At 50.4% G+C, this 25,395-nt stretch overlaps 1 protein-coding gene across 1 annotated transcript in view; it reads left to right on the top strand.

Moving 5' to 3' along the window:
• Positions 1 to 16,904, top strand: part of LOC147827193 (uncharacterized) — a 64,772-nt gene extending 47,868 nt beyond the window's left edge. The window contains exon 3 of the mRNA XM_087215760.1: positions 15,395 to 16,904. Within this exon, the coding sequence (XP_087071886.1) occupies positions 15,395 to 15,415 (21 nt within the window). The 3' untranslated portion in view covers positions 15,416 to 16,904. The remainder of the gene's footprint in view (positions 1 to 15,394) is intronic.
• The last annotated feature ends 8,491 nt before the right edge of the window (positions 16,905 to 25,395 follow it).

Here is a 25,395-nt window from a genome sequence, read left to right as displayed (position 1 = left end):
AAAGGCATTATGGTTGAAGAGCCTACTAAGTGCTAGGCTTGTGAAATGCACAAGCGCGGTGAGTCCTTGTAACAGCCCTGGGTGGTCAGACCTCTTCTATAGGTTTGGAAAGTCGAGGCTCAGGTGGGTTAAGGTTCACCAGTCAGGGATGCATGGAGCTTGGGTTTTGAATCTCCAGCTGTCTGACCTTGGATGCCATGCTTCTTTGGCTATACTTTGTTACCCAGAGCAGTGTTTCGAGCTAGAGGATACTAAAGGAGGAAGAGGAGAAGAGGAGGAAGATGAAGAGACCCTGGCTGGTCCTGAGGAGTGGACACCCTGCCTGGTGAGACTGAATGAGACATTGGTCACATGTGAGTGAGCTGAGCTGGAGTTGCTGGGTTCTCACAACTGTGGGTGGTATGGGGAGGGTGTGTGTGCATGTGCATGTATACCTGCGTGTGTGTATGGGCGTGCGTGTGTGTGTGTGTGTGTGTGTGTGGGTGGGTGGGGGTGGGGGTTGTGAATGGGTTTGGCTGATAACCAAGATAGGCTTCCTGGAGTTGGAGGGCTCTGAGAGTTGAATGGAGCTAGCGAATGGCCTTGCAGCCGCATGAACCAAGGCAGGGAGGTGTAGGTCTGGCTCGAGGGAGTGGAGGTAGCCACAGGGAGCAGTGGTGCTTGTGGGTGACATGGGTGTTGGCATGGGAGGACCAGGATGGAGAGTGTGACCCCAGGAAAGAGCCCTGGGTGGCAGTTGTGTGGTTCTTGTCCTGGCTCTGCTGTTGACTTACTTGCTGTGTGTTCTTAGACAAATCCTTTTCCCTCTCCGGGCCTCAGATTTTTCATCTGTAAAATGGTGGAATTGGATCACAGGATCCCTAAGAACCCTTGCAGGGCCCCATGAAGAAAGAAGGTGACTGTGGAATCCAGAGGGATTTGACTATCAAGACTTGGCATAGCATCATGAACTTTGAGCTGGGCCCCCAGGAATCATCTACCTAAATTCTTATTTACATCTCGGATAAGTGGGAGCCACTGAGGGAAAGGAAAGAGAGATGGAAGGTGGACAAGAAGGCATCCCAGGCTGGAGCCCTCATGGAGGAAAGATGTGGGTGGAAGCAAGAGACAGTTGTGTAGGGAGCATCAGGGAGCTTTGACTTCCTCCTCTGGGTAACGGGCTAAGGGGTGGGAGTGGCACGCTTGGAGGGGCCATTTTGAAAGGTGGCTGTGGCAGTTTCGTGGATGAAGGAGTGGACAGGGGCTGCAAGTGGGTGCAGGCCACATGTGCTGGCAGGGCTGGTTAGGAAGCTGGGCTGGTGGTGGTGGAGCCAGAGATCGAGAACTGCACCTGCTCTGGAGGGGTAGGATGTGAGATGGATGGAATGTGTCATCAGATTGGAGGTGGGGAGTGAGGGGAGGGAAGAGTAGAGACTCCCAGGTTGCTGGCAGGAGACACAGGAGGAGAGAGCAGTTTGCTAGGCAGAGGATGGGTTTGGTTTTAGGTTTGGTGGCTTTGAGGTGTCCATGGAACACATACAGAGTGCCTCGCTCCTGCTCCTGTCTATGTGCTCACTGAGCATTCACTATGTGCCAGGCGTGGCCAGACGCCTCCTTCCTGTAGCTGTCAACTTAAGGGGCATCTCAAAGAGCCCAACCTCCTTCAGAGATTAGAGATCTGCAGCTCTGGCTGCTGCACCCTGTATGCTTCAGGAAACAGGAAGAGCAGAGAGAATGTGTGTTGACTTTAGCTATTATAAGAAATGGATTTCAGCCCCAATGCCTTTCTGTGTGGTCTTATAAATTTGTGTGTGTGTGTGTGTGTGTGTGTGTGTGTGTGTGTGTGTGGTATTGGAGATTGAACCAGGGACTCTACCACTGAGCTCCATCCCCAGGTTCTTTTTATTTTGAGACAAGGTTTTGTCTGTCTCAAGTTACCCAGCCTGGCCTTGAACTTGTGCTCCTCCTGCTTCAGCTTCCCAAGTAGCTGGGATTATGAGTATGCACTGCCATGCGTGGCAGTTAAGTGAGTTTAACCAAGCCTCTTCTATAGGCAGTAATGTGCTGGAGTGGGTTCCAGTGGCCCATAGGACTGAGTAAGGGTGTCTCTTCCCAACTCCCTGTTCACCTACATCATATCCATAGCTTGGAAGTCACCATTGTGAGGATATTTACGCCATAGCCCTTGGCAACCAGTACAGATCATTTTTTTTGTTGTTTTTTATGGTACTTAGGATTGAACCTAGGGCTTTTGTGCTGAACTACATCCTCTTTATTTTTTAAAATTTTGACACAGGGTCTCACTAAGTTGCTAAGGCGCCCAGGCTGGGCTTGAACTTGTGATCCTCCTGCCTCAGCCTCCCAGAGTGCTGGGATTACAGATGTGTGCCACCACACCTGGCTCATAGTTCTTTGTTCTTCTCAAGAACTTTGTAAATACTTTACCAGCTCACAATGAATACTTACTGCTTGCAGAGTTATGGTGAGGACGAGGGATGCAGAGCACCGGGCCCCAAAGATGCACGCAGGCTTGGCTTACAGTGGTTTCTTAGTAAGTACAGCTGCCTTCTCCTTTGACCTTTCCTTTGTAAGAGAAATCTATTGCTTCATTTGCTCAGAACAGCAGCTTTTCTCCAGCTGGCAACAGCTCTTTTCTTTCAGGCAACGTGGTCCCAGTGGAAGCTGCCATCTTACTCCCTTGGTCTCCATAGAGAGGTGGAGTTGAAAGGATGAGGTCTTTGGAGTCTTGTGAGTCTAAGTTTGAATCTTGGCTCTGCCTCATACTAACTGTGTAATAACCTTGGGCAAATTATTTAATCGCTCTGAGCCTCAATTAAATCCGCTGTAACCAAGGAGGGACATGCCTCCCTCATTAAGTTGTTGTGAGGCTGAGATGAGGTCATGGGGCTGAGGCCTGGCACTAAGACCGCAGTTTCAGTGAAAGCTAGGCCAGTGCAGCCTCTTTGCCCTCAAGAGTCCCCTGGGGACTTGGGACAGCCTGGCAGTGGGTGGGGGAGTGGGGCTGGGCTGCAGCCTGGGCAGCAGGGGCCCTGGTGGAACATGTGGGTCAGGCGGGACTGTGGGCCGGGTTGCAGTGTATCCCGAGGGCAGTGGAGGGGAACCCCGTGTCAGGTAGGCTCACACGCCAGCCCCCCACCTGCAGCTCTGCAGATGAGCTCCTGTGTCAGCTGCCTCCTGGGTTTCTTGCTGGGGCTGCCCTGATTTACCACCCAGCCCCAAGCAGATTAAATCACCTAGAGTCATTTGAATTTTACCCAGCCTTGTCACACAAATCTTAAAAACTGCTGTCTGGCTAGAAAACTTTCTCTTCACTTTTGGAGGAAGACTAAGAGCTCTAGAAATTGAGATGAAGTGGGAAAAAGGCAGGCGTTCCAGGGGTTTCTGCAGCTTCAGGACAGGCCAGAGCTGGTTGTTGGAGGAAGGGTGTGTGTGTGAGAGAGAGAGAATTACTGAAGAGGCCTCTGAGGCAATGTCAGCTCTGGCTGTATGACACAGGACAAGTCACTTAACGTATCTGAGTCTCAGGACTGCGGTGAAAGTCAAAAGAGCTGCATGTGCAAGCAGTTTTGTAGACTCCAATCAGTTCTGTGATTACTAATTGGGAAGATGGGTCAAGTGACGACAGTGCTACCTCAGTTCACAAACTTGATTCCACGATACTGGTCACAAACTGAGTTGGACGACAACCAAATTAAATTCAGTGGTTATGTTCAATGTTGACCTTATGGGGAAATTTGATTTGGTTTTCAGCTAGTTTGGTTTGCAACCAGAATTGTGGTGAGAATTGAACCAAGGTACCAATGTATGTCAATAAATCATATATGGCGGAGATCTAAAGAGTCTCTAAGACCTAAGAGGGAGGCATCATTGGAGGACTACAGCTAAAGGAAGCCGAGTGAGACTGTCCTCCCCACAGTGTGTGTGGCCCTGGGGATGGATGAGGAAAATTCCTGCACCAACCTTGGCACATTGGTTGTTTCTAATCAATCACACACTCATTCACCTGGTCACAAGGGTTGGTTCAAATTGGCCTAATCAGATAGAAGCTGAGGATTTTTGATAGATGCCTGAGGAAACATATCCAATCTCTGTCTGGATTTGAGAGAGGAAAATGTGGCTCTAATTTCTAGCAGGCCATCGGTGACTAGGAGTTCGGGCCCGAGAATGTAGCTAATATACAGAGGTGGGAAGAGCCTTGAAAATCACAAAAAAATGGAATCACAATCTGGATCAAACTGTGCCTGAAAGCCTGTTGTCTCTGCAATATTTATTCATCTATTTCTTTTTTTTTTTGGTACTGGGGATTGAACTCGCGACCTTGCACTTTCAAGGCAGGCGTCGGAACCACTGAGCTAAATCCCTGGCCCTTGCCTCTGCAGTATTTAGTAAGTGAACTGTTCAATCTGCTTCATTAAGCCTGTTTGGATTTCATTTCTATATTATTTGTAGCATAAAAGCTGACACGAGGGACTGAGGGATGGAGCTCAGTGGTAGAGCACTTGCCTAGTAGCATGGGCAAGACCCTGGGTTCAGTCCCCAGAAACACACACACGCACACACACACACACACACGGGCGTGTGCAGGCATGCCAACATGAAATGATAGATCTGAGTGCTAGATGGGAGTCTGCATGGTATTAGGTTAGTGGGGAGAACACCTCAGTAGGAGGAAAGGGTTGATAGAAGTGTGTGTTGGGGTGGTGGTAGAAAGGGACCATAGGAAATGGGACTGGAAGGAAGTTTGGGGTTGAATAATGAAAGGTCTCAGATGCTAGCTTAATAACTCGAATTTGCTTCTCTAGGGAATGAGAAGTAACTGAAGATTTGTGAACAGAATAGGGGGGAGGGTTAGAGATGTGAGCACAGTGGTATGTTGGGAAGAACAACCTAAGAGTGGAATATATCAGCCAGTTGTGATGATCACACTTATAATTCCAGAACTCTTGGAAGCTGAGGGAGGAGAATTGCAAGTTCGAGCCTAGCCTCTAACTTAGCAACTTCTCAAAATAAAAAAGTAAAAAAAAGTAGGGCTGGGGATGCTGTTCAGTGAGGGGACCCTGAGTTCAATTTTCAGCAACCCCCAAGTAGGAGATATACTGGATATATACTGCTTGGGCTAGAAGGAGAAGTTGCGGGCTGAGACTTAAAAAAATACCATGTACTGATACTGCATCTAGTTCATGTATTTTCTCACTTTAACTTTAAAGCAGCCCCTGTGTGTGTGTGTGTGTGTGTGTGTGTATGGTTTCTTCCTGTTTTAAACTGAGTTTCAAAAATCTTGAGTAATTTGACTAGATCATATAGTTAGTAAATGGCAGAATCCGGACTTCAACTCAGGTCAGCTGACTTCAGACCCTGTACCCTTATTCTTCACATTCACCATAACACAGGAGACACATATCTGTGGACTAGACTAAGACAGTGACCACAAGGTGAGAGAGTGGAATAAGGGTCATTAGGCTAATGAAACGCTTGCTATGTGTGCTCATTGAAGTCAGAAGGTGGACCAGGGTCATTGTTTCTCTCTGTCTCTGTCTGGCTCTGTCTGACTCTGTCTCTCTCTGTCTCTTTCTCTTTCTCCTTGTGTGTGTTGGGGATTGAACCCATGGCCTTATGCATGGTAAGCATGTGCTCTACCAGTGAGCTACACATTCACCTCTATTAATATTTTTTTTTTGTGGTAATGGGGATCGAACTTGGGTCCTTCCGCTTGCAAGGCAGGCAGTGGAACCACTGAGCTAAATCCCCAGCCCAACCTCTATTAATATTTAAAAAAAACACTCCCTAGAGTGCTAGACATTGCAATTAGACAAGAAGATTAAGTAGAAAATATAAGTAGTGGGGGAGAGGAGCAAATAATCATAGATTGCAGATGAGCGATTATCTGGAAAACGCAAGGTAATTTCCTGAAAAACAGTTTAGTAAAAAAAAAAAAAAAAAGCCAATAACAAAACAATATACACAGATCATTAGCTTTTCTATTTATAAAAATGAAAGTAAAATAAAAGGTCTCATCCACAGTGACAAGAAGAAAACAAAAACATAAAATACCTGGAAATAAATGTTACAAGGAATGTATAGCATTACGTGAAGAAACCCAGAAAACTCTTCAGGATGTAAAGATAAATATGATACATGCCTGGTTCTTAGGTAGAAATATTCAACATTATAGAGGTGTTGCTTCTCCTTAAAAGAATGCACAAAATTAAGATAATTCAATTAAGATCCCAACCAAAAATTTTATTTTGAATTTGACAAAACAGCTATAAAGTTAATCTGGAAGGATAAAAATGAGAGTAATCAGGAAAATTCCAAAAAAGAGAAATGACCAATACATACTCGATCAGATATTAAAATATTTAGCTGGGCATGGAAATGCATACCTGTAATCCCAGAGCTATGGGAGGCCGAGGCAGGAGGATCACAAGTTCTAGCCTATCTTGGGCAACTTAACAACTTAGTGAGATCCTGTTTCAAAATATTAAAAAAAAAAGAGGCCTGCAGTATAGTTCCTAGGAAGGGTCTGGATTCAGTCTTTTTTTTTTTTTTTTTTTTGAGACAAGGTCTCGCTATATAGTTCTGGCTGTCCTTGAACTCATTAGGTAGCCCAGTCTGGCTTCCTGGTGATCCTCCTGACTCAGCCTCCCAGGTGCTAGGATTACAGGTGTGTGCCACCATGCCTGGCTGGATTCAGTCTTCAGTACCACACATACACATTAAAAAAAAGTTTCATAGGGCTGGGGATTTAGCTCAGTGGTTCCACCGCATTGCAACTGCAAGGACCCGAGTTCGATCCCCGGTACCCTCCCCCCAAAAGTTTCATAGAGATAATAATTAAAATTCTGTGTAATAATAGATGAGTCAGACAGAATAGTGAGTCCAGAAATGGATCCAAATACTTTTTTTTTTTTTGGTACCGGGGATCGAACTCGGGTCCTTGACGCTTGCACAGCAGGCAGTGAAACCACTGAGCTAAATCCCTTGCTGGATCCGAATACTTTTAAGGAGATTTTTGTATTTAAATGGCATTTCAGTGGAGTTGGAAAAATAAGGACTACTTTATTAATCCTACCTGAGTTGGGGTAATGGGCCAGCCATCACAATACAAGCTCTTTTTCCACCTTACTTCAGTAAGACTAGGCCACGAGGACCATGGAGATATATACAAGTGAATATTTTGATCATCTTAAGGTGGGAAAGGTCCTTCTAAGTATGTCATGATATCCATAAATCATAAAAGAAAAAATTTAATGAATCTGACAATATGAAAATTAACAACATACATTAAAGAACAAAAGGGTAAGGAGAAGATATGCTATAGGTACATTTAATCTTATCTCTAATGTGCAAGAGATGCTTACAAATCATTAAGAAAAAGATAAATCCTTCATTAGAAACACGGGGAAAGGACATGAACAGGTAATTCACAAAAACTACATACGACTGAAAAAACCAAAAAGGTATTTATTTATCCTCACTAATAATCTCAGCAATGCTGATACAAATCAGTGTCATTGGCCTTGAGTTCATTTGGTCAAATAGTAATGCTGACAAAGTCCGGGAGGGTGAGGGTGTGAGCAGACGGAGAGCAGAGCTGTGTTGCTGCGACATACATTGTTGTGCGTGTCCCGAGGGCAGCGTGGCAAAATTAGGAAGTGTATACCCTTTATTGTGGCGATCTTGTTTGCTCATTTTTATACTGCAGAGATAATTGCCAAAATGAGCAAAGAGATACGCACGGGATATTTACCACAACATTGTTTATGAGAGTGAAATCTTGATGCCACCCTAAATGATTATCAATAGAGACCCAGCAAGAATAAGTGTGATACATACATACAATGGGGAATACTATGGAGCAATTAAAATAATTTTGCAGAGCTCTATTTATTGACATAGAAAGATGTCTATGACATATTGTTGAGCGAGAAAAGCAGGTGTCAGCGAGAACAGTATGTATAATACAAGTCCTCAACTATAAAATTATATACATGGATCTCCATGTGTATATATGCATAGAGATATGTCTGCAAGGCTGTTCACCAAAATGCTAGGAGCAGTTATATCTGGGTGGTAGGATTTTTACTTTCTTTTTCATACTTTCAGATATCGGTTTGATTTTGTTTTTATAATGAGGATATATCGTGTTTGTCAGTCAGAATAAACAATAAAGCTATTTTCATTTTGGAATGAAGATAAATATTAAACAAGAGGAATCAGCATGTGGTGATTTAATGGCTGTGGATAGAGTCAAGAGGCAAGCCAGGAATTTGATCCTCGGTGCCTGAAGGATGTGTATCGTTGCAAATCCTAAGCAGCAGCTGATGGGGAGGTAAGAGGCAGCACTGGGTGCTCAGCGTTTTGGTTGGGGGCAGTGGCCATCGGGGCAGCTTCGGTGGAGGGATCAAAGCTTCCCCAAGGTCAAAGCTGTGGATGAGACTTAGGAGTGAGCCAGTGCCTAGAAAGGAGCAGGGGAAGGCTGGAAACTGAGCCCTGGACCACAGCCAAGGTGATGAACAGGGAAAGGAAGAGGCTGCACAGTCAGGAGGGTGAGGGGCCCCGGCAGCTCAGAGAGCCTCAGAAGTCCATGGGGGTGGGGGCAGATTTCTAGAGAAAGGTCAACCATATCAAATGATGCAAAGACGTGGAGGCTGAGGACAGAGTCCAGGGCTTGACAAGCAGGCGTCTGTTGGTGACTTCAGAGAGAGCAGTCTTGGAGGAGGAGTCAGGCTGTGCACTGTTGCTATGGGAGTGCAGGGGGTCTGTTGTGTGAGGAGAGAAGGTCCAGCGAGGGGCACGGATTTGAGGGATGCAGATAGAGCCTTGATCAGGGAAGGCAGCACATGTGCCATTCTGCCCATGTACACAGTCTGGTGGGTGTGGCTAATCCTTCTGCTGAGTCCTCACGAAGCCTCAAAGTCTTTCTCTCACTAGCCGGCCCAGAGCCTCTGGCAGTGGATGGGAGTTGGCCGGTGAGGAGAACCTGGTTTCCTTGCCTGGGCTTGAACACATACCATACGCAAGGGATGATGAGAAGGAATCCATGGAGGGGTGATTAGAGGAGTAGAGAGACAGGCCTGGTGGGGCCAGGTCTCCCATCTGTGCAGGCAAAAACTATAGGCTCAGGCCAGAGAGGGGGTCAGCAGGGAGCCCAGAATGCCTAATGGTAAAACAAGTTTTTGCTTTGGGTCCTGCTGTGAAAAAGCCCGACTGTGTATGAACTGTCAGTTGGTGCACAAATACTTGGGGGCTCATGCTAGCCCAGTACCTGCTGTGGACAGAGTAGACACAGCAGGCACCCTGTCGTCTGGAGCAGTGCGTACCAGAGGTCCGGCTGTGGGTTCCAACTGCAGGGCCCGAGAGCAGAACAAGGAGCTGAGGCTCACTTGTGGCTTGCTGAGGAGACTTAAGGAAAACAGTGTGACTCAGCCACTGTGCCTGTGATGGTGTTCTGATCCCGTCAGTCGGAGCCTGGATTGAGGAGGTGAAGACTCTTCCGGACTTGAGCTTATCCACATGGCCAGAGCTTATTTGGAGTGTTGGAGGGATGCAGACACCCACGCAGAGCTCACATACAAAAAATGACCAGACTGGGGAGAGGCTCAGGCATCACAGCCATCTAGAAGAAATGCTTGAAAGTGTCCAGGCCAAGAAATGAGACGTTTGCTTTTAACCTGGTGAAGCAGTGTTTCCTGAAATGTGCTCCTTTGAGCCTTAGTTTCTTGAGCTTGTGACACAGAAAAGGGCTGTATGAGCAAATATGTCTGTGAAATGCAGTACCCACTGCTCAGTACCCGTGAGCACAGTAAAAGCTCTGAGAAGTCCTGCCGCAAAGAAATTTATTCAACATCCAATTTTCTCAAACTTTTTTTTTCTTTTTTCGGTACCAGGGATCGAACTCGGGACCTTGCGCTTTCGAGGTAGGCGGCAGAACCACTGAGCTAAATCCCCGGCCCTTTCTCAAACTTTTTGATCAGAGACTTTTTCCATGTAACACCAGTTTACCTCCTGTAGGACTTGTGGCTGTCCTGTGTGTTCCTAGGGTTAGTGTTTGTGCCAGTGTGGGTACATGACTGATAGGGAGATTCCTGGTTGGTTCAAGGAAGAACCTTGCAACCACTGTGGACATTTTAACCATGAAAGAGGCAGTCAGGGCTGCCAGCCTCTGGGGCCTCAGGCAGAATGTGCGCTTATCACAGGTGCTGCCTAGGGATCCAGGCTCTAGGTGGGTGTCATCGTTGACTTCTGGAGTTTTGTGTCCTGGGAGGACTTCCTGGCTATGTAGAAGTGATGCTCCGCTCAGGGAGCCTGTGGCCTCCCCGCTATTGCTGTGTGCTTCCCGGGAGTACTCGGAGCAGTCTGTGAAGGTGAGATGCGAACACATAAATAACCTCATGTCATCCCAAACGCACACCCCAAATGTTGCGTCCCAGAAGCAGCAGCTGGGGCCGCCCTCCGCCCTAATTGCTTTTCTGTACTAAGGGAATGTCCTCTCTCCAGCTCTGTGTCTCCCATTCATTGAGGTAATTACTGGAGGAAGCCAGCTGCGGCAGACTGGCGGGTGGCAGCACATCTGTGCACCACCTAACGGATGCCACCCAAGGATGTTTGTCCCATGGTGCCAGCACCTCTCCACTCTCCTCCTGGCGAGTGGGCCTATGGATGGGAGGCTGGCCCCTCAGCTCTAGTTCCCATCTCAGTGGGTCCAGACTGAGCCGCAGGAACAGGACAGGATGCTGCTCCTCACAGGGGCATGACAGGCACCGTTCAGAGGGGAAGCAGGACCCAGGCCAGGTACAGGCAAGGGGAGGGGATGGTGGGAAAAATGACTTTGTTCAAGATGCGTTCTCTGTATCTTATGCTGGGCTGGGACACTGAACCCAGTGAATCAGCCATAGCACGCCCTGGGGGCCAGGGGACTTTGCAGGACCAGAGTGACAGAGGACAGAGATACTATTTTGGGGACAGGAGATCATGAGACAGTAGTATCAGTCCCTGGTTCTATGCATGACCCAGAGAAGGAAGTTACCTGCAGTTAGGGTGTTCTCCTCTTCAAAACGAGAACTTCCAGGTCCCAAAGTGCCACCAACTTGTCCCCTTGCCTCTTGGTCTCTAGTAACCATTGAGGACTTACGAAGATCCTCTTGAGATTTCTTTGAGGTGCATCCTAAGCATGGAGCCCTCAGCTGGGAGTTGGCTGCAATGCACACTGCTGGAAACTGGGCCCTTGGTGGTGGCTGAGGTGGGTGCCCTAGGGCAGGTGGGCATGAGCCTCTTTTTTGAGGGGCTGGGGTGGGGGGCTGGGGTCCAGGTGCTCTGCCTACCAGGCTTCCTGTGGGTGGCAAGTGAAACTTTTCTCCTGGTTCTCTCCCAGCAGCCAGCTCCATTCCCCCAGCCTCAAGTGGCGGCTCCTTGGGCCGGAAACAATGTGCTTTCTCCACGCCTTGGAGTGGAAGTCAGCAGTTTGGCACCGTCTGGCTGGCAGCCTCTACCGGCTTCCTTTGGCACTTTATTGGCAAAGGCGGTGACATTTCTTTCAGTTGGGTGGGTGGAGCTGTTATGCAAACTCCCGCTCTCCTCATTCGCCAGATGAATATTCATGACTCAGGCAATCTGTACCAGCCAGACTTTCCTGAGGGCGGCAGCTTTTCTTCTCTTCCTCTCTCTCTTTTTCTTTCTCCTTCTCTCCTTCCTAGCTCATTGGAAAGCTGAAGTGCAGCTATATTTAATTTACAAATACAGAGCTATTCAGCTTGCCTTTTGAGATGCAGGCTTTGGGGGAGAGGTACTGGAGAATGGGGACAGTGGCTGAAGCCTTTGGTCCTGACCCTGTGCCTCTAGGCCCAGTGGCCAGCACCTGAGCCCTGGAGTCTGGGAAGCCTCGTGTGTCTGGGGTTCCCTCTGAGCTGGGCACCTCAGAGCCCCAGTGGCGGCTGCTCGTGCCATTCTAGTCCTACTGGCCTCTGAGGTTAACATGGAAATTCTGAAACAATGATGTGTGGGCCATGCTGCACCAAAACACCACTGTTTCCCCTTCCTGCTCTCCTGTTGGTCCCCTAGACCCATCTCCAAGTTCAAGGTCAAAGCCTAGAAAACACTGGGATATTTGTTAGTCATTGGCTTCCTTGGGAAGGAACCAATCCTGATTTAGGGTCCCATCCCTCCCTAGGAAGTACAGCTACCGACCTTCCTTTGTCTCTTCCCCAGAAAGACACCAGAAACTCTGGCAGAGGGGTCAGAATTCCCCGAATTTGCCAGGAAATGTGGTCTTAGCAAGGATGTGCTCCCATGAGTATGTCTTGTGTGTAAATATTTACGCACAGCTTAAGTGAGTCTGTGTGCCTACATCTATGTTTCAAGTGTTTGAGTGTGTGTCTGTATGTGTAAGGGCGTGAATGTGTATGTCGAGGAAAGTCTGGGAATGTTTGCATGTGCGAATGTGCCTCTCCAGTTAGAGTCTCGTGTGTACCTCTGCGGGTCTGGAGGTGTGTGTAAGGGTGCTTCTGGGAGGACTGAGATATGTGTGTATGAGTGTGTATGTGTAAGTGGATTATAGGTGTGTGTCAAAGTGATACGGTAGAGAGAGAAAGAGAGAGAGATACACAGAGAGAGAGAGAGTCGGGGTGGGGGGAGACAGACAGACAGAGACAGAGACAGATACAGAGAAATGGAAGGGGAAGGGGAAGGCCTAAGGTATGCTCCCCCTCTCCATTCCCTCCCCAGTCCTTTCCCTCTCCCCCTTGTGAGTGGTACAGATTCTATCCAAGGACACGAACAGAAGGTTTCCCAGCACAGAGCGTCCTGAGATTACTTTATATTCCCCCCTCCTTGTTTCAACTAATCCAAATAGCAGCGACAGACTCGCCCATTCTTATTGCCCACCACTGCTCAGCCTGGGGCGGGAGTGGGGGCTGTCTTGTCTGACCCCCTCTGAGAGCACCTTGTAGCCCTGAGCCAAGGAGCTGTCTTCCAAATCTCCTCATTCCGCGGCGGCCCAGGCTTCAGTGGCAAGAGCCAGCTGCCTCCCCGCCTGCCAGCAACCACCAGGCTCTTCCAGAACCCACATCCAGGCCCGGCCTCATTTACAAATATGCAAATTTGCCTCTTTTCTGGTATGCAAATGGAGACATGACAAATAGCTAATTAGGGTCAAAGGGAGCACTCTGAACCAATTAGTTGTAGGGTCCATCCCTTTATGCTAGGAGGAGACTGAGCCTTCCTGTTCCCCTCTCTATGGGACTCCCTGACTCCCCTGGATGCTCATACTCTTTGGTCTGTCCTATCTTGTGGGGCTTGGCTTCAAAGAGCCCTGAAGTGGAAGTCGATGTTTGGGCCCCAGGCCCACCTCTGATTCTTAGCTGTGTGGCTTTAGACACCCTCATCTGCTTGAGCCTCAGTCCCTTGCTCCTCGACGTGGAGTGATGGTGACTGTTTTGTCCTAACTGTCCGCCCTCGTGTATGGAGCCTGGAGAAGAGTTGGATGGAAACAGCCTTTGAAAACTGTACTAAAATGTCTTTGACAGTCACCTCACTCGCACAGCTCTGGCCAGTTATGAATGGCTGTGTGAAGAGTTGTGTTGAGAAGGATTCTGAGGCCAAGTCTAAATTCACCAGAAGTCACTGTGCCAGATTAGCAATGTCTGCAGGAGACAAGTGTTTGGACTCTGGCAGGTCATGGGCTACATAGTTGTTGAGTATAAAAGATATGAATGGAGCAAGACCCTGGTTCTAGTGCTGTCTGTTCCCTTGAATCAGTTACTTATCCTTCCTGAGCTCAGCTTCTTGGTATAAACAGGGGCAATACAACTTACGTCTTAGGGTTATTGCAAAGTGTCAACACAGGGAGGTTAGGCAAAGTGTCTCCGTGATTTGCAAGGGGATGTGTCCATTGAACTGACATGTCAGTGGGAAGGGCATGTTGGCCCATTTTAGAGGTAGTGAGCCTGAGGCCTGGAGAGGGTGAATACCTTGAAGAAGAAGCTGGTAGCTTTGTCAGACAGGCCTGCACGGCGGCTGGGGCCTTTCTTCCCTGCCACTGCAGGATCCCGGCTCCCTCTTGCCACCCTCAAACTGATGCCCCAAACAGGCTGCAACAAGCCCTGCTGGCCTGGCTCCACTTCTGGGTGTGAAATTTGGCTGAGTTGGCACCTAGGAGAATGGGGCAATTGGCATCCCAGGGCCTGGGGCCTGGGCTAGGGCCAGTGGGCACAAGAAGGGCTGGCGGGTGGGCCCAAGCTTCAGGAAGCTGGCCAAAGCCAGCAGTTGGTGGGAGTGGGACAGGAGAGGATCTGGCCTGAGGACTATCTGCTCAGGGATGCTGAGAGCTGGGCTGGACCTCCAGACAGAGCCCAGCAGCCTGCTCGTCTGCCTGGTTACTGGCAGTGCCTGAGCATGTCAGCCGTGTCTCTGAGCATGTGTTTGTATGTGCATGTGTCTGAGGCAATATCTGGGTGCCTGTGTTCGTATAAAGAAGTATATGTGGGTGTGAAACCCCGTGCCTACGTGTCCGTCAGTGTCCTCTTATTTCCACCCGAATCGATGAGTGATCCATTGTGGACCACTTCCAGTGTGTGTGAGTGTGTCCTTTTTGGTGAGCATCCAACACCTCCGTCAGTGTCTGTGGACATGACCCAGGCCTTCCTGTGGCATCCATCCATGTCACTGCCCCTCTGTGTCAGCATTCATGTTCTTCCCAGCACCCTTTGCCCCTGTCTCACACACATCTGTAAGTCTGCCCGTGTACTTGTGTCAGTGAGTGTCTCTGGGGTGGTGCTCGTATGTTGGTGCACTGCTGGGTGTGTACCTCTACTCCGGACAGTGTTGGTCTCTGCCTCAGGATGCAGGCATGGCTGTATCCAGATGAGCAGGAATAGACTCTTGTGCATCTGTGGCAGTCCTAGGTTTGCAGTCTGTCTTTGCCTTGAGGGTGAGGTTCCTGAGCTCTTAGGCTCCTTGGCTCTGTTGGGAGGGAAGTTTGGCTTTGGGTTTCCCAGGGTGCTGCCCCTGACACAGCAGGGCATGGTGCCCCTGGAGGAGGACGTGTTTACTCTTTGGAACTTGTTTTATCCCATCCTCTCTCTTTCCTTATCTCATCTCCTATCCTTTTTCTGTTCTTCTTTTCATTCCCTGTCCTTTTTCTCTCCCTCATTCTTTCCTTCCCACTTTTCAACCTACTTGAAGAGCCTGGGCCCTGAGCTGCGGTGGAGGTGACAGGTGAAGCCTTAGAAGCTCCCTAGAGAGGCTCCCTATCCCATCTCCATGTGGCCTCAGTTCCAGTCACACCGGCTCCTGGGCCATTTGAATTAAAGTGGTTGCCTTCCCACTGCTTGTGAATAATCGCCCCTGGGGGAAGTTCAGGCTGGGAACCGAAGCTTTCTCCTCCTTCTCTTGGCAGGCCTCCCTGCTGCCCTCCTGAAGCAAGGGTGGAAGGCGGCCCCACCCTCTGCTGGAACACCTGCAGCTGGGCTTCCATGCCCTCTGCCCCATGACTCCTCCACCTGGCTTGTCTAATGAGAGTGCCTTCCACCATCGCTGGACCTTTTCTGGGATTTGGCCTAAGGTGCTCTTCCTCCCATCTGCATCTCTGGCTGGGCAATACCAACCTGGACATGGTTCTGCTCCTGTGCTGACTGTAAGTGTCTCTATCATGGTCTGTTGAGCATCCTTTGGGGGCAGGGACCAGGTCAGATTCATCCCTTGGCACCCTGGGCCTCAGCAGAGCTGGGAATGTGCAGGCTGAAGGCTGATTCTGGTGCAAAACAAGGTGCCCCAGTGTGGATCTTGCAGCCCCTGGAGGTCTGCCCTTCCTTCCTTTCTCCTGTGGTCCTCTCCCTTTGCTAATGATTTTGGAACTTAAAAAATTGATTAAAAGTTGGAATGTATATACATAAAAATAAAATAGCGGACACTAATAGTATCCTTTAAACTTTAATATAAAGAGAAAGCACGTTCAAGGGACATTTTCTGGATGGCTCCAAATTAGCATGAATTTCTCAGCGGGTGTCCTGACTTTGCTCCCCTCCCTTGAGGTCTGTGGCTGGATCTCCTCGCTGGGATCCTGACCAGGCTGGGAGTGAAGCAGAGTGTGGAGAACTTGGGCTTCATGCTTGAATAAGTCTGGCTTGAATCTGCCATGTGTAGCCTGTGTGACCTTTCGGGACCTCAATTTTATAATCTGTACAATGAGGGAAGAGGCTTCGTTTCACAGGGTGGTGCCCAGGGCCAAGGGCAATGGCTAGCTTCTGTCCTTCCACCTTAAGAATAAATCCAGAATCCAGTGATTGCCAAGGCAGCAGGCTAGGCCCCATCATCTCCTCCCGCTTTCCAAGAGTTTGTTCTGTATACTGCAGCCACAGTGATCTCAGTGTGGAAGTCATGTCATATCACTTGTCTGCTCAAAACCCCCAATGATCTGTCTCATCTGGAGTAAAAGCCAAGGTCATCACAGTGGCCTCAAGCTCCATATGATTAAGCCCCACCCCACCTGTTACTGTCTCTACTGTTCTCCCACATGTCACTTACCTCCAACCACACTACCCTCCTGCCTGTCCCCAAAAGTGTCAGATGCATCCTGCCTCAGGACCTTTGCCTGTGCTGTGTCCTTTGCTGGAATGCTCTTCCCCTAGGTATTATCATGGCTCCCTCCATCACCTCCTTCAGGTCTCAAAGGTCACCTTCTTTTTGAGCTGCGGTGGAGGTGAGGAACATTGTGCTCTTTTTGATTTATTTTTTCATCCGTGCAATTTATTGCAGTCTTCTATACTATACTTTTTTGTATTATATTCTGTGTTGCTTGTCTCCTTCTGAAGAGAATGGAAGCTCCTTGAGAGCAGGGATTTTGCCTTTGTACCATTTGGAAAGTGCCTGGAAATAATAGGTGCTCAATAAACTTCTTGTTGAATAAATGAATTGCTCATATTTTGCCAGTAGCAGAGCCCAGGAGTGGCTGTTGACCATCTTGGGCAATCAAAGGTTATCATTCTTTTGCAACTCTGAAAGGGCATTGTGCCAGCATTACTTCATTGGCCAGGCAGTGTGGCCCTTGGGAGGAACCTGCCCTGTGGTCTTCCTGCTTGGGACAGCCAGCTTGGGAGGAAGCACCCAGGCACCGATTATTGCCACAGCCAGGAAGCCAACAGTGTGTCCTCCCAGGCCAGCCAGGGGTCAGTGCTGCCCGCTCACTGGCAGCTTCTCTCTTTCTCCATGGCTTCAAGTGCATCGAAGGCCAAGGTGGTCTTTTGGAAGTGTCCATACAGCCAGGCCTCTCCATGGGAGTAAGGGAGTTGGGTCCTGGAATAAGCTCAGACCAAGGCAGATAGTCAGCCAGTCACTGAACAGATGAGGAGTGTTGGCTTCTAGAAGGGCATGGGATGGGCTCTGTGGGCTCAGGAAGCAGCATGGGCAGAGCTAGGCTTGTAGGAAGTGCTGGGGGTGCTGAGGAAGGGCAGGCAGCTGGGTCCACTGGCATGTGTCTCTGCAACCCAGTGAGGCTATCCTGAAGCCAGGACCGGGTCTGGTCCTCCTTTCTCTTGGAATGATCCATGTCCCTCTGTAGGTGCCGTCGAAGTCCAAGATCAGAGTTGGAGGTCAAGTCCCTCAGGCAAAGAAGAAACATGATGGTTTAGGTCAGACCTCAGAGTGGGTCTTAGAGCAGCTGAGGCAAAGGTGGATGAGTGGGAGAATGGTTTTGCCTTCTTTACTTTTACACCATTTCTTCCAAGGTGGGCATGAGGGGTTCCCCAGAGCTGGAGACACCAAGCCAGAACAGTCTCCCCAAACCTGAAACACTCCTGGATAAACATAGATTTTGTCTGGATTGTAGAACAAGAATTCTAACTTAAAAAAAAAAAAAAATAACATGGGCTTTAGCTGCCTGGAGAAGCCCAAAGACTATTCTCTAATAGTGTTTTAAATGCGTAAAATAAGATACATAGGGTTATAAAGGAAACTCATTGTTTTGAAATATGGTTCTAACTGTGAATCTCAGCTTGAAATGGGCAGTTATGTTCTTTTTGAATGCAAATATCCCACTGTGAAAACCAAGCACAGGTCCTGGCCCTACCCCCTGCCCCATGCTTAGAGGGTGGGGAGGGCTTTGTGCATATGTTGTGGGGCCATCTTGAGGTAGAGGGAGCAGTTACATCCCAGGATGTCCAGGAGGCAGAGCTCAAAACTCAGGGGGAGCTGGGCTGGGCTGCCAGAGAGAGAAGTGAGCTCCCCACTTCAGCAGCCCGTGAGCTGGAGGCCAATTAGTTAGGGATTTGGGGGTCAGGGTGGAGTGGGTGGTTTCTGCCCAGATGGGAGAGGACTTGGGTTGATCAGCCCTGAGATCCTTTTAGGGGTGGATCTAGGAGGGTCCCCAGGGTCTTTCTCCTTCGACTAGCCTTGAGCCACCCAGCAACCCTGGAAGCTGGCCTCTTTCTGCTGCCTTCTGCTTTCTAGATCTGTACAGGAAATTTGCACTAATGCCGCTTCGATTTTGCCTCAGAGCTAGTAGCTGCTCTTGGTCATTTGAAGACAGTGAACTTTAGGCAGGGAAACACCTTGATGTTCTGTTCCCCAAAACCCTTTACGGAGGGAGGTGGATTGTATACCATTCCACCCAGCACACTCCCACCCTTGCCCCAGCGGTCTGGAGTTTCAGCTCAGCCTCGGACAGGGTCACTCTTTACTTCTGTGACATCACCACCTTCCCCTAAAGCACCAAGGCCATCAGCATTGCCTAAGACAGTCTTTGAAACTGTCTCGTCCTATCCCCAGTGTGGGACAGTGGATGGGTTAATTGAGGTCCAGGGAGGGCAAAGAATTTGTGCAAATCACGTGACCCTGGGTGGGTGAGCTGGTTCTGAAACCCTGGCACCTGCCTCTTCTTGCTGCTGAGCCTCAGGTCCCTGATAGGAAGGGATGGCAGCAGGAAAGCAGCCCTGGGTCCCTTTTGACAAACACATCATGCTTCCCACCTAAACCACCTCTGCGGGTGGGGAGCCCGGGACTGGTCTATTAGCTTTCTCCTGCTGTCCACCGAGGGTGCATCTGTCTGTTTTGCATTTTTTCTAGGCTGTAGTTAGACAACTCTTGGTCCTGGGGGGAGCGCTGCAAAGAGAAAATGTCAGGGCGACACGCTGCCAAGATAACATTAGCGAAATATCAAGTCCTTTATGATGTCAGGAGGGATTCCTTTCCACTGCCGAAGCTGCCTAATGACATCATAAAATAGGCTGGCGGCGGCCGTAGTCCCCCTGAGTCATCAATCAGGCCTGTCTGCGGAGGGCCCCAGCACGCAGGGTGGGGGGTGCAGGATTTTAAACTCAAAAGAGGCTCCAACACGGCAGCACTGTGAGGTGCCGAGGGCCTGAAGATACCTACAGCCCCCAGAAAGTCAGCTCCCTCACCCACCTGGGCATAAGATGGCAGACATGGGTCCCAAGGGCCCTCAGAGAGATCTTGGAACACTAATGGCTCCTGGGGAGGCCAGCACCCAATCTAGAGAACCCCAGAGGTGCTGAACCTGAGGAGAGCCCTATGCCCAGTCTTCCCGATTATTGAGGGCTAGCTTACCTCTCTCTCCAGGGATGCTGAGATGTTGGCAGGGACAGACAGGACTGCTGGAGCCATAGGTCTTATCATCTGGTTTGATGAGTCCAAGGTCACAGCACTGGGAAAGTATGGAGGGGATATTTGATTCCTTGGTGGCAGGTGTGTACTCTTGCATGTTCTGTGTTAGCTTTATGTGTGTGTGTGTGTTTGCATGTTCCTCTGCCTCTGTGTACCTGGGGGCATTTGCAGCATGTACACAAATGGCCTGTCCATGCACTTGTTTGCCCACATGCCTACTGCATGCTTACTGTGTACCTGCTTGTGGTTATGTGTGTCTGAGTCTGTCTGCCTGTGTACCTCCCTATTTGCTCACTTGCTTCTGCTTGTGCCTGGCAAAGTGTCTACAGTGTGGGCCAGGAGATGTGGAAGGAGATCAGGAGGGCCGAGGAGGGAAGGAGATCCCAGAGGGTGAGTAGGTCCATGGGATGTGTGTGTGTGTGTGTGTGTGTGTGCGCGTGCGCCAAGCATGCCCTCTCATCACCCTCGGCCTAGAGCGTGGATGTGTTAGAATTGCCTAGGGAGATTGTAAAACCTACCCATGCCCCAGCCTCACCTCAGATCAATGAATTGGGACCTCTGGAGCCAGGGCCCAGGCACTGATATTTTAAAAGGCTCCCTGGATGATTCTAAAGGACAGCCAGGTAGAGAGCCAGGGGTGTATTGAGCCAAGTGTGGTCTGAGGATGAGCAGGATTGGCCCCCATGGGTGGCTTCTACGAAGTGCTCTGTGCAGAATATCAGGTCTTGTACTGTACCTCCTGAGTCCCAGTCTGCATGTGCACCCCAAGCCTGTACTTGAATTGTGATCCTAGGTGAGTTCCATATCCGGTAAAGTTGGAGAAGAGTGGAGCTGGGCTTCTCAGCTGGATCATGCAACACAAAGTATTCAGCAAACCCTGAGAGATCCTACTGTGGAGCTTCATTGAGGAGGCTCTGGGCAGGGACTTGAGAACATGCTTCTGTAAGGAGTGAGTCCTCAGATCCTGCTGCTGCTGTTGACCTGGGGACCACCCTGGAGAAATGGTGTTGGAGCTGCAGTGTACAGAAAGAGAGGCCAGAGGAATGTGTGTGCTGGGGTATGAAGGGAAGATGGAAGGGGAAATCATGTTCCTCTGAAAGGGCCTGGTCTGCCACTATCTTAGGGCCTCAGTATCCCTGACTGAGGGTCCAGGTGAATAAGAGAACAGGAAACATAAAGAAGTCTTCTGAGAGCTGCTGTCATTGTGGGCCCTCTCTATCTCTATGGAGCCCCCAACCCTTCTCTTAAGAGAAAGGATCCAGTGTTGGACCTTCTCTGGTTCCTGAGAACCCCAAGCCAAAGCCTCAGGCTCTGCCAGGACATGGGCTCATCAAAGGCAGCCATAAATCCGGTTTTCCCAGGACAATCTTGTTTGTGATGATCATCCTTTAATTCTCCAGAGTTTGCATGTATCATGTGGTGCCCTTATGGACAGTTGTTATCAGATGATTAAAGTTTGGTTGAGATGGAGGGGAAGAGACCCACAGGATGGGGTGGGGATAAGTGTGTTCCCAAGGGGAAGCCCTCTGGGACCTGCCGCTTCAGGCCCCATCCCTCTTGCCTGGCTTCCGGAGGGTTCTTCCCAGGATACCCAGCAGCAGAACAGGCTTCAGCCTGGTGGAGGTACTGTGCTGGGGAGCAGGCCACCAGCCCTGCCTGTCTCTGTCCATTTAGTGGAGGTGGGGGGCAGGAGGTGGGGTGGAGGTGGTAGTGAGGCAGCAGACAGGCAGGCTGGGGCTCAGCCACAGCCGCCATCTTGGCCCGGGCTAGGCTGTGGTATCGGCACCCCTTTGCCTGCATCTTGCCGCCTGGCCTGCGGAACCTGAGAGCTGCAGGGGAGATAGCGATCAGCTGGAATACCAGAGGTGTGAGGCAGGCCTGACCTCACCCAGGGTGTGCCTGCTCTCCAAGCCCTGCCAGGCCACCCTCCCTGCCTGCTCCCAGGCACCCACAGGCCGGGTTAGACAACAAGCTTCAGCCAGCCATGGCAGGGGCGTCCCAGTGTGCTGGCTGGGTCCCAACCAGACGCAGGCAGGGAACTGGATACCTCTCTGGAAGCAGCCTCTAGTGAACTCTGGGATCTCAAGGGCCCATGGGGGTGAGACATTTGAGGGACCAGTAGGGAGGTAGTGCAGCGGGTGCTGAGGAATGCAACTGTGGTCTAGAAAGAAAGGAAATTGTTCCTCTTAAATGGTCTAGGGATCTTGGAGGTCTGTCTCAGCTTGGGACCAGGAGTTGAAAATGAGGAAGAAGTAGACCCAGCAGTGTGGGCCAGCAAAGAATGCCTACTGTGTGTCTGGCAGCGTGCTGGCAAGTCCCGCTTTGGTAATCACAGCCAGAAAAACCAGAGGAGATTGTGGGAAATATTCACCAAGCCAAATATATAAAACACCTCTTGGTAACTTCATTTTCTGATTGATTCCGGAGAGTCACACTGTGGGAAGATGGGCTGTCAAAGGCAAGGGGGTGGACACAGTGGCCCTGGGGGGGGGCGGGGGATGGTGCTGGAAATCCGTGGGCAGGTTCTCTAGGAGAAAATACCCCACCCTGGACTCTGCTGAGTGGCTGGAGCAGAAAGTGAGCCACGCAGCAGCAGTGGGAGCTGCTCCTAAGCCTCCTGGTTAGCAGTCACTGCAGTTGGTGCTCTGTCCCGTCATTGCTTGTCTGTCCCCTTCACCTCTGAAGTACGCACAGGCCCTTGCCCTACACCCTGGCCTATCCCCTCTTCCACTCGTCCTACTCTTTCTCCCGTCCATGCCTACACCCACCACCCTCACTCCCCTCCCCACACTCAGAGCTGGGCAAGGGGATCTCATGGAGAGATTTGCACAAAGAGCACTCTGAAGGCCTCTGCATAACAAACAAGTGGATCCCCCTGTGAGCCCCTAGCTGTCTCTGTTCATGCTCCCTCTTAGGGAGCGGAGTCCCAAACCCAGCAGGAGATGGGGCCAGACAGCCCTTACCGCAGGACCAAAGCCCCCAAGTCCATTCTCCTTTCTCCTGGTGGCCTCTTCACTGGCCTTGTGGCTCTGAGCTGCTGTGCAGAGGCCTCTCCTCTCTTGTGCTTATCCAGGACACCTTGGCTGTATCTCTGTGTGTCATTCTTTGCATCATTTCTCCAGTCAGCGAATGTTCCCTGGGCTTTCTGTGTGCTTGGCCTTCTGATGAGCTCAGGGGCCCAGAGATGGAAGAAAGACTCACACTTTCAACAGAACACTCGGAGATCCGGGGCTCACTGAGACTCCTGGGCTGGCTGCCACTCTGTCCTGGGGTCATACCCCCTGGACCTTTCCCCACCTGTTCACAGCCACATCCTCCTTCACGTTCACACTTTCCTCTGTCATGTGACAGCTGCCCTCCTCCTCCTTGTCATTCTCTTCCACCCCCTCATTTTCCTTCTTCACACTGGCTTTGGATGGATGCCAACGCCTGGTCACATCCTCTTGGTTCTAGGGCAGCGTCAGGAGCGGGATGAGAGTCTCAGAGCCCTTCCAGATACTCACCCTCTCAGCTTCCTGCTTTGGCACTGGAAGAAGCAGAGCCAGGCAGAACCTGTATGGTGGGTGGGTGGAGGTTGTCCCTGCTGGGTTTCTGGGTAAGGGACTTGGCTTCTTGAGGGCCTGAAGCATGGAAGGGGTGAGGGTGGCGGAGCAGACACTTGACAAAGAGGGAGGGGAGGGGGGAGAAGGTAGGAGAAGGAAGGAGGGAGAGAGGGGGAGGGGGCCTGGGTGATAAAAACAAGTGTTAAATCATGAAGACTGAATAAAAGAATACCATAGCCCCCGCTTATCCTTGCTTTCCTTTTCTGCAGTTTCAGTTACCTGAAGTCAACCATGGGCTGAAAATATTAAATGGAAAATTAAAAAAAACAATTCACAAGTTTTTAATCGCAAGCCCTTCTGAGTGGTGTGATGAAATCTCACACTGTCTGCTCTGCCTGACCTGGGTGAGATCACCTGTCTGCCCAGGGTATCCACACTGTAGATGCTACCTGCCCATCAGTGATTCTTTAGTATATGTAAATGGGGTATCAGGTGCAGTTTCAAGTCCCCACTAGGGGTTTTGGAATGTGTCCCCTGAGGACAATGGGGCATTACCACAGGGACAAACTGGCCAACAGAATCTGACCCTATCACCAAGCACTCCTGAAAAGCCATAGCCTTCTCTTAAGGACGCTCCTGGTTCTATCTCAGAGCACCCTGAGACACCATACGTATGATTCAGAGCTGGAGTGGATCTCCGGCAGGGCCCAGGTTGTATTCTGGACTCCAGTTGGCCTCCGCTGTGAAGGGGTGGAGGAGACCTCTGACTGGGTGGTGATGTCTTTTCCAGCCCAGGGATGCGTCCATCTTCTCCTCCACGTGCTTCTCACCCACAGTTCTTGACACCACTCAGCTCAAGCCTTCAGGATGCTTTGAAAGGGTGAGAAACCAGCTTTGTGGGAGACTGCAAACTCCCAGCCGTCTCTGGCTCCACCTCTCATGGGCGGCCTTCAGGCTTTTCTTACAGTTCTCCCCTTCTTTTGGTCTCCTAATGCCAGCTGGGGCCTGATGAGCCCCCTCCTGTTGTCTCTGTGAGACTGCTTGGGGTGGGGTGGGAGTAGGGGCTGCAGCTGAGGGGCCTGACTCTTTCTCCGCTGAACTACCGAGGAGCACCTGGATGGGTTGAGCTCCAACCCAGGTGTCTCTGCAGGTGTCCCTGGATCCCTCCTTTTCCTGTGCGTGGGGGACTCCACCCCAGCTCTGGTCAAGGCTGAGTAGCCCTGATAACAGCCATGAGCAATCTCAGGAATTCAACAAGGGATCGTGGCAGGAGCAGTGAGTCCCCTTTCGTCCCTACAGTGCACACTCGCCCCAGGACAGAGGGGCTTTGGCAGCCTCCAGCCTGGTTATCTGATTTGGGGGCTGATGGGGTTTCTAATGGAAAACAATATGGTAATTTCAGAATGTTCCTGATTAGATGAAAATGATATTGCATCAAAGTTATTTCCTTAATTTATTCAGAAAATAACAAGAGAGAATACTCTTCTAAGATCCTTAATTAAACCAGAGCTTCCACCTCGCAGGCAAAGCAGGCTCTGAGCTCCAGGTGTAAGGAACAAAGGCCTAGGCTGGCCTGAGTCTTCTAGCGGCTGCGCTTAGGTCACAGGGCCCAGGCAGGTCTTACCTGGTCAAGATACCCCTCTGCCTGCTGGGAGTGTTGGCAGCAGAAGGGCATGGCCCGGGGCTCCTTCCACACAGGGACCCCTAGATGGGCAGCCAGTCTTCTCCACCTTCATGCCACTGGTGACCCAAAGCCACAGAGACTTAGCAAGTAGAGACTGTAGAGCTGGGAGCCTGGGACATCTTTAAGGCGTGGGACCCCGGACGGAAGAGGGAAGATGCTGATTGGTCCACTTAGGGTCTGGCATGGTGTGGGGAAATTGGCAACGCCAGAGAGTCTCAACTGAAGAATTTGGGGAGCAAGAGGCAGGGTTGAGAAGAACAACCAAGGATAGTGAGGGGTCTGGATGTTAGGAGCAGGGGAAGAAATCTGTGGCTACTTTGGGACTCAAAAGGAAAAAAGAGGGGAGGACAGAGGGGAGCCATTGGACAGAGCAGTGGCCAGGAGACATCACAGCCAGCGCCAGAATGGTGTGAGTCAGATGAGACTGCGATACATCTCCAGCCTCTCTCTTCCAAGGGCTTGCATCTCCTGCTGGCACTGCACCCTGGAGCGTGGACTGAAAGGCAGAGGGCAGGGTGGCCTGGGTGACACTCTTCACAGAGGCGAGGCTCCTGG

This window comes from Heterocephalus glaber, unplaced genomic scaffold, assembly GCF_053883595.1.
Source record: "Heterocephalus glaber isolate CG9 unplaced genomic scaffold, H.glaber_assembly_v1.0 deba00001452, whole genome shotgun sequence".
NCBI lineage: Eukaryota > Metazoa > Chordata > Mammalia > Rodentia > Bathyergidae > Heterocephalus > Heterocephalus glaber.
This window is presented reverse-complemented; position numbering and strand designations above follow the sequence as displayed.